At 39.8% G+C, this 12,610-nt stretch overlaps 1 protein-coding gene across 5 annotated transcripts in view; it reads left to right on the top strand.

Moving 5' to 3' along the window:
- PSEN1 (presenilin 1) overlaps positions 1-12,610 on the top strand; it is a 69,964-nt gene that overhangs the window by 53,897 nt on the left and 3,457 nt on the right. For all 5 annotated transcript variants that reach the window (XM_034992914.1, XM_034992918.1, XM_034992917.1 and 2 more), the window contains 2 exons: positions 984-1,070; positions 4,241-4,414. In XM_034992914.1, coding sequence (XP_034848805.1) covers positions 984-1,070; positions 4,241-4,414 — 261 coding nt within the window. The remainder of the gene's footprint in view (positions 1-983; positions 1,071-4,240; positions 4,415-12,610) is intronic.

Here is a 12,610-nt window from a genome sequence, read left to right as displayed (position 1 = left end):
GCTGAGTAATGGCATATGTAGTTTTGTTAGATGTTACCAAATTCCCCTTCAATAAGGGGCTATATAGGGGCTATTCCATTTTTCATCCCACCTGCAGTATATGAGAAGCACCATTTTAATGTATGCATGTTGTCCTTTAAAATGTGACAGAGATGTATGTGTTATATATTTAGATCTATATGGATTATATATGTATTTTTGTGGAAGGGACATAGAATAGGCCAGTTGACTATCCCCTTTATGTTTATTGCTTTTAACCTTTTTTTATTCCTTGTATATCACAGTTTAGCATTATTGAATATCCCAGAGGTCAGGCATCCTTAGAATCATAATGATTATGTGATACTTTAGAGAGTCCCAGTTTGTTCTCTAATTTAGTTCCAATAAGTAATTTTCATCAGTGTTTTTCATCAGTGATTTCACATTATTTTAGGATATTCAACTAGTCCAGCTGTTTTTTTCAGTAGGGTCTTGCTGGCCTGAACAGTTTTCCCTATGGTTACTTTTCAGGGACTGGAAATGATGAAATTTATGGTTTTACAATAGCAGCTGTAGTTTGAAAGCTAGAGTAAATGCTCAGTTTTAGAATTTTTTCTTTAGGGGCGCCTAGGTGGCTCAGTTAAGCGTCTCCCTTCGGCTCCGGTCGTGATCCCAGGGTCCTGGGATTGAGCTCCGCATCGGGCTCCCTGCTTGGTGGGGAGCCTGCTTCTCCCTCTCCCGCTCCCCCTGCTTGTGTTCCTCTCTGACTGTCTCTGTCAAATAAATAAATAAAACGTATAAAAAAAAAAGAATTTTTTCTTTAATCTGCCAAAATCAAAGAAAGTCTTTTGTGGTTTTACATATGCATTTACTTCTGATTGTTAAGGATTCTTAAGGCAACATTAAGAAGATTGGTGATTTCTGTAGAAAGATAATGGCCTGTTCTCTATTCATGTACTTTCTGTGTTTCAAGTTCTTACCTGGATTTTTGTCTTTCTCAATAGCAACAATGGTGTGGCTGGTGAATATGGCAGAAGGAGATCCAGAAGCCCAAAGGAAGGTATCCAAAAACTCCAATTATAATGCACAAAGTAGGTGTCTTTTATTTGGTAATTTCCTGGTTTTTCCGGGTCATTGTCCTGTTATATTGGCTAACAGTGAGCTATGAAGCAGTGATTTTAACCTCTGTCTTTGGTCATGGACTCCTGAGAATCTCCTGGAAGCTGTGGTAATACCCAGTAAATACAGATAAATATTTAAGAAATTCAGGTGCTCTAAACCCAACCATACAGCCAAGAGACCTAGGTAAAGAATTTCTGCCGTTAAATACCATTAATACCAGTATGGAAAGGTTCAAGTTGAGGCTGTGATTTAAAAAAGAAAAAATAATCTTGCTCTCCAAACGTGTAAAAATGAGAGCCTCTTGTCTGATATGGCCAGCGTAACTTAAATATAATTTGACTTGAGATACGATCATGTTTATGCCAAGAAGATAAAATATTCCAGGTGGACATGACTTTCTGGAGGAGGATAAAACTGATGATCCAGGCTGGGAGATTGAAAGCCCTCTTGTGGATACACAGAAGATGTTAAGGCGAACAGAAGTTAGGAGTTGTTAGAATTGGAATAATGGCACACTAAAAATAGTCAAAAGAAAGGAAACTTTATTTTTTAAAAGATTTTATTTATTTATTTAACAGAGAGAGACACAGCGAGAAAGGGAACACAAGCAGGGGGAGTAGGAGAGGGAGAAGCAGGCTTCCTGCTGAGCGGGGGGCCCGATGTGGGGCTTGATCCCAGGACCCTGGGACCATGACCCGAGCCGAAGGCAGACGCTTAAGGACTGAGCCACCCAGGTGCCCCAAGAAGAAAGGAAACTTTAAAAGAAAACAAAGAGCTAACCTTAGAGGAAGCTGAGAAATAGGCAAAGATTGGTGAGAGAAGAAAAAAGGGCCTTAATTGGGTTACTGTCTATCGGGAAAAGGAAAGTTTAGGTTTAAAGAGCCATGAAATCCGGTGAGTTAGAATTTGGGGTAACAGCAAAGAGCACACTTTTAACTGGAAATTCTGCAGTGAGCAAGGCAGCAGAACCAGTAGGAGACCTGGTGGAGAAGAAGGAAATATATTGGAAACATTTGCTATAAGTCTGGCTATTGTGTTGATCTGTGTTAAGCTAAAGACAATTAAAAGATGAGTTGTCTGTGAGTATATATATATATGAGTCTGGTGAAAAAGATTTTATTCTTTTGACAAATATTTTTAAGATTTTTATTTATTCATTTGAGACAGAGATACAGAGAGAAAGAAAAAAAAAAAACATGAGCAGGAGGGAAGGCAGAGGGAGAGGGAGAAGCAGACTCTCCAATGAGTAGGGAGCCCAACGTGGGGCTTGATCCCAGGACCTGGAGATCCATGAACTGAGCTGAAAGCAGATGCTTAACCGTCTGAGCCACCCAGGTGCCCCTTGACAAATACTGATTGAGCGCCTAACTGTGCACCTGGTATTTTACTAGGCACTGGGAATGTAGCACTGAACAAGATATCCTGTCCCTTTGGAGCTTATAACCTATTTGGATAGACACAAATGTTCAATAAATAATTCCATAAATAATTCATACAGTTGTGATAAGCACTACAAAGGAGAAGTATGGTTGCTATGAAAGTTTATAGTAGAGGAATATCATTTATTCTGGAAAGTCAGGAAGGCTTCCCTGAGGAAGTGATAATAGGTGACAACCAGCTGACAAGTAGAACTTTCCAGAAGAGGAAACAACGGGAAAGAGCCTTGAAATTAGAAGGAGCTAGGTGAACTTACAGAGTTCCTCAGTGGGAGTGCTGTGATATTTTGGGTGGGCAGTTCTTCATTGTGTGGGGCTTCCCCTCGTTGCAGGTTTTTTAGCACATCTGGCCCCTCACTCACTAAATGCTAATAGTGGCTTCGAGGTATTGCAGTAGGCAGAAAGCCCTCCATCCTAAATATTTCCAAAACCCCCTGGAAGGGAGGTGCTACCCACTAGCTAAAAAACTCTGTGTTAAAAGACCTAGAAGTTAGATTGGAACAGAAAGACACAGGGTTCCAAAAGGGGTGGCTTGAAAGGTTCACAGGTAGGAGTGAGGAGGTATGGGTCAGAGCAGGGACTGCTGTTTTTATTTATAAATCTTAGGCTTATATTATTTTGTAAACTCCAAACCATGGAAGATTCAGGATTTGTTGAGGACTTGGTTAAGAAAAAGTATACAAGTTACAAATACAGAATTGCTGTGGCCTCCCTGAAGAATTCCATGTAAGTGAGAGGCCTGAAGTGTATCTTCATGGTAAATCCACCTCTGTGAACATGTTTTACTTTTATTAAATATAACAAGGAGAAAAAAAGTTATCAACTTCACTTACGTATTCTAATTATCTTTGATGTATGGACGTTTCTCAAGACTATCATGTTATGCTCACAATTTTCAGTCTGATTGATAGTCATTATAATAAAATGACTGACCCATAAAAAAATTCACCCCCCCTTTCCTACCCCACCCCACAATAATGGTCTACTTTTTATCTTAGTCACTAAAGCCACAGGTGAGTGTCATCAGTTAGGCTTTCAGCTGCCGAGATCAGAAAACCCAACTCAGTTGCTTTAAACAAAGAAGATTATGTTCTCTCATGTGACCGGAAGTCCTGAGGTGCAGGCATTTGTAGAGTTGGTCAGTTTTATGATCCATTGATGTCATCAAGGGCCCAGGTTCTTTCCATCTTCCTGTTCTCCCATTCTTAGATATGGGTTTGGTCCTCAGCCCGCTGCTTCTCGTGGTCAGAAGATGACAACTGTAGTTCCAGGCATTATATCCAGATGAGACATCATCCAGGGTTAGAAAGGGGCTGTTTGTTTCGTCCTTGAGTCTCAAAGAGTGAGAAAAATTTCCCCCAAATTCAGAGCAGACTTTGCCTCACCACACATTGGCTAGTATCAGCCCCACCCTTAGAGCTTTCATTGGGAAGAGGAATGAGATTACCATGCTTGGCTCGGCTTGATCATGATTTACCGCCAGTGTCACATGCATGAGAGGTGGTAACCCAAACAAATCAGGACTCTGCCTTCAGGAAACAAGGAGGGAAATAGTTATTAGTCAAGCAAACTTCAGGCATTTTTACAGCTTATTTGTGGTTTAAGAGCCAACTAACTTAGTTACGTGACAGTTGGGTAGTTACCGTTTCCATGTAGTTTTCTTAAAGGTATTAAGAAATTGTAATTTCTACTTTGTCTTGAAGGCACCGAAAGTGAGACCCAAGACCCTGTGACAGAGAGCGATGATGGTGGCTTCAGTGAAGAGTGGGAAGCCCAGAGGGACAGTCGACTAGGGCCTCATCATTCTACGACTGAGACACGAGCTGCTGTGCAGGAACTTTCCAGCAACGTCCTTGCCAGTGAGGATCCAGAAGAAAGTACGTGCATTTCTCTGTGTTCAGCAGTCATAGGTTCCTTTATGTGCTGCATTACCAAACTCTTCAAAAATAAAATGAATGGAGAGTGTTACGGTCTAATTCTGAATAACAGAGTGTAGCTTTTAGTGGGACCTACTAATAGTTGTTGCTTTTCTCATAGTTCAGTTTGTTAATGGGCCAGATTCTGCCCCTCACATTTTTGGAAATGGCCCTTTATAGCCTGGATTTTGGCATTTGTTTTATAAGGTAAAAGATATTTTTCAGAATTATTATTGCAGTAAGACTTCATGACTGCAATATTTGTGTACAAAAATTTCTTTAATGTATTTCCTCTTTGCTGTGCAGAGACCTGTGGATTTGAATGTTTCAGCCTTTTACATATTATTCCCTTTGCTGGCAAGCACTGTATTTTATGAATTTTAAAGAAAATCAGAGGGATTTAGGTTATGGGGAGAAATGCAAGCGTTTATTCAATGTCTAAGATATGTTGGCATTTAGATTTCGGTTAGCACTTGGGGCTTCTTGGGAACATTATCAGCCAGTAGAGCCCCTTGGTTAGGGCTCAGTCATCTCTTCAGTTAGTCTTTTTTTTTTTTTTTTTTAAGATTTTATTTATTCATCTGAGACAGAGAGAATGAGAGAGACAGAGAGCACATGAGAGGGGGGAGGGTCTGAGGGAGAAGCAGGCCCCCCGCGGAGCAAGGAGCCCAATGCGGGACTCGATCCCGGGACTCCAGGATCATGACCTGAGCCGAAGGCAGTGGCTTAACCAACTGAGCCACCCAGGCGCCCTCTTCAGTTAGTCTTAAAGGTGTGATTTGTTAAGAGATTAACACATTTTCCAACTAAATTATTCTTGGTGTTTTGTTTTTTTTTCTCACGAAAGTGAAGCCCTGGAATAAGACATTATATTGAAAATATTAAGTAGTTTTAAAGAAACAAACACCTAGATTTCTTAGCTTCTTTATTTACTGATTACTAATTATTATGATCTTGACATTATCCTTCAGCTTGAGCAGAACACTTCTTACAGCTCAGCCTTACTCTTTTAACTGGGTCAGAACCTGGGCATATCCTTGACTTTGGTGCTTGGCTGAGTTTTCCAGATGTTAGAGCCAGCCGCAGCCTGTGACTTTCACACTCCAGGGAAACTAGACATAGTTGCCTCATCTGACAGCCGGGCTTGAGCTTGTCTTTGCTGATACATTCTCTGCCTGCAAAGTTACCACCGTAATTAGGTTGCCTCTTCTGTTCCTCTCTTTTCTCAAGGGTGCCTGCAGCCAAAAGAAAGAAGTAATATAGCTGCTGAGCATAGTGGCAGCATGACTATTTCATGACTGCCTTTGTGATTGAGTGCTCTCTCCTTTTTTTTGTAATTCTGTTCAGTTAGCCACTGTAGAGTACATCTTTAGTTTTTATTTTATTTACTTATTTATTTATTTTTTAAGATTTTATTTATTTACTGGAGACAGAGAGAATGAGAGAGACAGAGAACACATGAGAGGGAGGAGGGTCAGAGGGAGAAGCAGACTCCCTGCCGAGCAGGGAGCCCGATGTGGGACTCGATCCCGGAACCCCGGGATCATGACCTGAGCCGAAGGCAGTCGCCCAACCGACTGAGCCACCCAGGCGCCCCATAGTACATCTTTAGTTTTTGATGCAGTGTTCAACAATTCATCAGTTATGTATAACACCCAGTGCTCATCACAGCACATGCCCTCCTCAATACCCATCACCCTGTTACCCCCTCCCCCCACCCCCCTCCCCTCTGAAACTCAGATTGTTTCCCAGAGTCCAGAGTCTCTCAGGGTTTGTCTCCCTCTCTGATTTCTCCCCCTTCAGATTTCCCTCCCTTCCCCTATGGTCCTCCATGCTATTGCTTATGTTCCACATATGAGTGAAACCATATGATAATTGTCTTTCTCTGCTTGACGTACTTCACTCCTGATCATCTCATGTGCTCTTGAGTATCTCTATGTTTGTGTGTGTGTGTTGTTGTTGTTCTTTTGTTTTTGAAGGAAAACCCAGGTATTGCCCCTCCTAATGTCAGAATAATAATTTCTTTTTCTGGGACCAATATAAACTAATAATTGACATTCTTTCATCATCTTAGCATCCAGTAACATAACCATCTTGGATTGCATTATTATTATTATTATTATTATTATTATTATTATTATTAAAGTATGCTCTACACCCAGTGTGGGGCTCGAACTCAGTCCCAAGATCAAGAGTCACATGCTCCACCAACTGAGTCAGGTACCCCTTAGGCAGTTTTTAATATGTTTACATTTATAAAAATGATAATAGGAAATATTTTTTTATGTTATGTTAAGCTAGGCATATATTACACTGCTAGAAGTTGTTCAATCTTACAATTAAAGTAAATATTCACCATCATTTATTGTCTTTACCATGTTTTATGTTTGGTAGGCAAGCAAATGCTCCTTTTAATATTAAAGGAACAACATATTACTTGAAATTATTTTTCAGAGTTGGTAAAAACAAAACAATATGATAGAAGGCCTAGACTACCATTAGCAAATAGCAGTAAAATATCTAGCAGCCAATCTGAGCGTTAACACTTGCCAGTAGAATACTGTTCATTCATTTTGACTAACTTAAGCAATTTCCATTGCTGTGGTTTTAGTTATTTGGCTATGGCACATTTTGATTGAATAAATCAAAAGGAGCTATTTAAAGAAAAATTCCTTAGCAATATGATATTTCTTAGGTTTTTATTCTGATTCAGTTTCTTCTGATTATAGGTGAATAAAACTTGACATTTCAGTAAATGCCTGAAGAGAAAATTTGATGGTTACTTGTTTCCTTACTCTAATTTTGCTAATAAATATATCTACACTTTTCTCTCCATTAAAATGAATTCTGTGAAGTATAACTATAGCATTTGCTATTAAGCATAAGCCTATTTTTAAATTTTTAAATATTTATTTATTTAAGTAATCTCTACACCCAGTGTGGGACTTGAACTCATGACCCCGAGATCAAGAGTTGCACACTCTTCCAACTGAGCCAGCCAGGCACCCCTAAACATAAGCCTTTAAATGAAAAAGTGAGGCCATGATTTTAAGCTTGATTTAATACATTATTTTTGTTTACTTTTTTTTTTTAAGATTTTACCCATTTATTTGACAGAGTGCACAAGCAGGGAGAGTGGCAGGGAGAGGGAGAAGCAGGCTCCCCGCGTGCAGAGAGCCCGATGTGGGACTCTGTCCCAAGACCCCGAGATCATGACCTGAGCTGAAGGCAGATGCTCAACTGACGAAGCTACCCAGGCGCCCCATTTTTGTTTACTTTTTTTTTTTAAGAAGTTTTTTTTTTTAAGATTTTATTTATTTATTTGACAGAGACAGCGAGAGAGGCAACACAAACAGGGGGAGTGGGAGAGGGAGAAGCAGGTTCCTCCCTGAGCAGGGAGTCTGATGCAAGGCTCGATCCCAGGAGCCTGGGATCACAACCCGAGCTGAAGGCAGATGCTGAACGACTGAGCCACCCAGGCGCCCCTTTTGTTTACTTTTTGATAGCTTTTTAGTATATTCCCAGAATTGTTCAGCCATCACCACAATTAACTTTAGAATAGTATCATTACCTCGAAAAGAACCCACACTCCTTAGCTGTCCAGCTCTCCAATCCCTCCCATCCCCCCATTTAAAGTACGTAATGCAATGATTTTTATTATATTCGCAGAACTGTGCAACCATCCCCACAAGTGAATTTTAGAACATTTTCATCACGTCAAAAAGAAACCCCAAACTCATTAGCCCCCATGTCCCCCCCCCAACACCAACAAATATACTATTTTAATAGATTTGCCTATCCTGGACATTTCATATAAATGGAATCCTACAATATATGGTCCTTTGTACTGGTTTCTTTCACTTAGGATTATGTTTTCAAAGTTCATCTCTGTTGTAGTATGTGTCTGTACTTCCATTTCTTTTTATAGCCAAATAATATTGCATTTTATGTATATCCCGCATTTATTACCCATTCATCAATTAACAGACATCTAGGCTGTTTTCATTTTGGGCTGTTATGCATAATGTTGCTATCAGTACTCATGTACAAGTTTTTGTGTGGACATGTTTTTATTTCTCTTGGGTATATACCCAGGAGTGGAATTGCTGGGTCATATGGTAACTCTGTTTAACCTTTTCAGGAACTGCCAGACTGTTTTCCAAAGCAGCCATCCTTCCCACCAGCAGTGTGTGAATGCTCCAATTTTTCCACATCCTCACCAACACTTATTATCTGTCTTTTTCATTATAATCATTCTAGTGGGTATAAAGTGATATCTTCTTATGGTTTTCATTTGCATTTCCCTAATGGCTGATGATGTTGAGTATTTTTTGTGTGTGCTTATTGGCCATTTTTATATTTTCTTTGGAGAACTGTATTCAGATCCTTTGACCATTTTTATTTGTCTCTTTTTATTATTGGGTTGTAATGGTTCTTTATATATTCTAGCTACAAGTTTGTTTTCAGGTAAAGGCAAATTTTTTTTTCCTGCATTATTTTAAAAATTTCATTTCTATAACATTTTTTTCTGAAGAATTTAGTTTTACTTTCTTATAGCACTTAACATTTGAAATCAGTCTTTCTAAGGTTATTATTTGTTTAGCCTTTGTGCCAAGAACTTTTCCTGTATTAATTTTTAACTTTTTATTTATTTGAGAGAGAGAGAGAGAGCATGAGAGAGGGGGGAGGGTCAGAGGGAGAAACAGACTCCCTGCTGAGTAGGGAGCCTGATGTGGGCCTGGATCCTGGGACTCCAGGAATGACCTGAGCCGAAGGCAGTCGCTTAACCAACTGAGCCACCCAGGTGCCCTATTTTTTTAACTCTTGATAACAACTCTGAAATAGCTTGTAATCCCCATCTTAGAGCTGAGGGATTTGAGGATTAAAAAAAGTTAATCAACTTGCTCTGGATCACACAAGTACTTAAGTAGTAGAGCTGGCCTCTTCTGTACACATGAAACTGGAGAGAAGAGTATTCATCAGTCTGGGAAGGTTAGCAAGTTAAAGGGTGGTTGACACTGTAATTCATAGCTTCGGATTTCATGGGTCATATGTTTATCTTTTCCATTAAGGAAGACTTGGCTCTGGCTCCCACAACTCAAGAAGAACACTGGTTTCTCAGTAATATCTTATTAACCAGCACTCTGCTTCTTTCTCACCCACATGTGGAACAGACCATATCTCAGGGCCCTCTACCTCTATCTCCTGGAAGTGGTTCTCTAAACCAGACAACAAAACTTTAAGACCAGGCTGGCTCAAACTTCAGCTGGGAATAGTTACTTAACAGAAAGGTGAAAGCCAGTTGTAAAGCTTTGTGGATTAGTAATGGCACCCAAAGTTAAAACATATCTTTTGAATCCATTGTTTAGCCTTTACTTAATTATATATTGTTTTGAAAAGAATTTGAAGGGAAAAAATGTTTGATAACAGAAAACGTAGGGCCTTTGCATTTGTTCCAAGTTTTAGGATCAGCTTGTCATTGTCTGCAAGCTGATGTAAATGTAAAGAACTTTGAATATCCAAAACAATTTTGAAAGAGAAGAAAAAATTGGTGGATTTACACTCTCTGACATCAAAACTTACTCTAAAGGCATTGTAATCAATCCAGGCACAAGGACAGGCATATAAATCAGTGGAACAGAATTGCAAATCTAGAAGTAAACCCTTACGTTTATGGTCAGTAATTTTTCCAAGGGTGCTAAAATAATTCAACAGGAATGGTGCTGGGACAATTAGATATCCACATGCAAAAGAATGAATGGAAACCCCTGCTTCACCCTGTCCATCCGTCATGCACATAATCAAAAATGAACTCAAAATGGATCATGAACTGAAATGTGTTTGTAAAACTAAAACTTCTAGAAGAAAACAGAAGAAAAATTTTATGACCTTGGGTTGGGCAGAGTTCTTCAATACAACACTGATACATAGAAGAAAAAATTGATAGACTGGACTTCGCCAAAATTAAAAACGTTTGCACTTCAAAAGATGCCATTAAGAGAAGAGGTATTTGTACACCCAATTTCATAGCATTATCCACAGTGGCCATGAGGTGGAAGCAACCCAAGCATCTATTGATGGATGAGTGTGTAAATAAAATGTGTATACATACAATGGAATTTTGTTAGGCTTAAAAAGGGAGGAAATTCTTTTTTTATTTTTGGTTAAGATTTTTTGTTGAGAGAGAGCACAAGCGGGGGAGTGGCAGGCAGAGGAGGAAGAAGCAGACTCCCCGCTGAGCAGGGAGCCCACCGTGGGGCTCGATCCCAGAACCCCGATGATCATGACCTGAGCCAAAGGCAGACGCTCGCTCACCTGACTGAGCCACCCAGGCACCCCAAGGAAGGAAATTCTAACAGATGCTGTAACATGGATGAACTTGAGGACGTTATGCTAAGTGAAATAAGCCAGTCACAAAAACAAATACTGTGTGATTCCACTTATACGAGGTACTTAGAGTAGTCAAACTCAGAAACAGAAAACAGAATGATGGTTGCCAGAGGCTGGAGGGAGAGAAGGAGCAGTTGATGTTTAATGGCTACAGAGCTTCAGTTTTGCAAGATGTAAAGAATTCTGTGAATGGAGGATGAGGATGGTAGCACAATAGTGTCAGTTTACTTAATGCCGTCGAATTGTATATTTTACCACAATTAAAAATTTTTTAGAAAAGATACTATTAAGGAAGAGAAGACACAGACTAAGAAAATATTTACAAATCATATTTCAAATCCTGTTGAAGAACTTGTGTTAAGGATATGTAAAGAATGCTCGGGGGCGCCTGGGTGGCTCAGTCGGTTAAGCATCTGCCTTTGACTCAGGTCATGACCCCAGGGTCCTGGGATCGAGCCCTGTATTGGGCTCCCTGCTCAGTGGGGAGTCTGCTTCTCCTCTTCCTCTCCCGCCCCTCCACCCCCACTCACGCTCACTCGTTTGCTCTCTCACTCACTCTCAAATAAATAAAATATTTATTTTTTTTTTTAATTTTTTTTATTTATTTATTTGACAGAGAGAGACACAGTGAGAGAGGGAACACAAGCAGGGGGAATGGGAGAGGGAGAAGCAGGCTTCCCGCGGAGCAGGAAGCCCAATGCGGGGCTCGATCCCAGGACCCTGGGATCATGACCTGAGCCGAAGGCAGACGCTTAACGACTGAGCCACCCAGGCGCCCCTAAATAAAATCTTTAAAAAAATAATGGCTCACAACTCAATAATAGAAGATAACTTACATATGCCCAGTACGAACAGAGGGCCCTAGTCCAACCTCAACAGGGGCCACCTGATGAGGACTTTGACCAAATTTCTGCAATAAACATTTCTGGTTCACATTTAAATAAAATTTAAAAAAAAGTTAACTCCAATAAAAAATAGGGAAATGCTTTGGCTAAACATTTCACCAAAGGAGAAATACAAGAGCTAATAAGCACATGAAAAGTTGCTCAACATCACTAATCAGAATGGCTATAATCAAACAGACTAGCAGTACCAAGTGTTGGTGAAGGATGTGAAGGAACCAGAATGCTCCTGTGTTGCTGGTGGCCATGTAGAGTGGTAGAGCCAGTATGGAAAATAATTCGGCAGTTTCTTACAAAACTAAAGATAAACTTACCATATAACCTAGCAATTCCATTTGTAGGAATGTACCCACTGGAAATGAAAACTGTGTCCACACAGGGATGTGTACCCTTGGTCACAGCATAATGTTCATAGCACCATTATTCATAATAGCCCCAAACTGAAAACAAGCCAAATGTCCATCAACTGGTAAAATATATCTGTACAATGGAAAACTATTCATCAGTAAAAAGAAACCATACAGACACACGTAATATCATGGATAAACCTCAAAAATACATTATGTGAAAGAAGTGAGTCACAAAGACTACATACTGTTATGAGTCCATTTCTTTGAAATGTCTAGAAGAGTCACATAGAAAACAGATCAGTGGTTGCAGAAGGCCTGGGGTGGTGGATTGTGGTGATGGTTGGACAACTCTGTAAATTTTTTACAATAATTGAACTGTACATTTACAGTGGGTATACTTTATGAAGTAAATTCTACCTATCATAGGGGTTCTTGTGAGGATTTATGAGAGCAAGTGCCACATGTAAAGAAGGCATTCAGTAAGGACAGTTATTGTTCTTTTTATATATAACAAC

This window comes from Mirounga leonina, unplaced genomic scaffold (assembly GCF_011800145.1).
Source record: "Mirounga leonina isolate KUSES-001 unplaced genomic scaffold, KU_Mleo_1.0 Mir_82, whole genome shotgun sequence".
NCBI lineage: Eukaryota > Metazoa > Chordata > Mammalia > Carnivora > Phocidae > Mirounga > Mirounga leonina.
The sequence above is the reverse complement of the archived record's forward strand: the minus strand, read 5'-3'. Positions and strand labels throughout refer to the sequence as shown.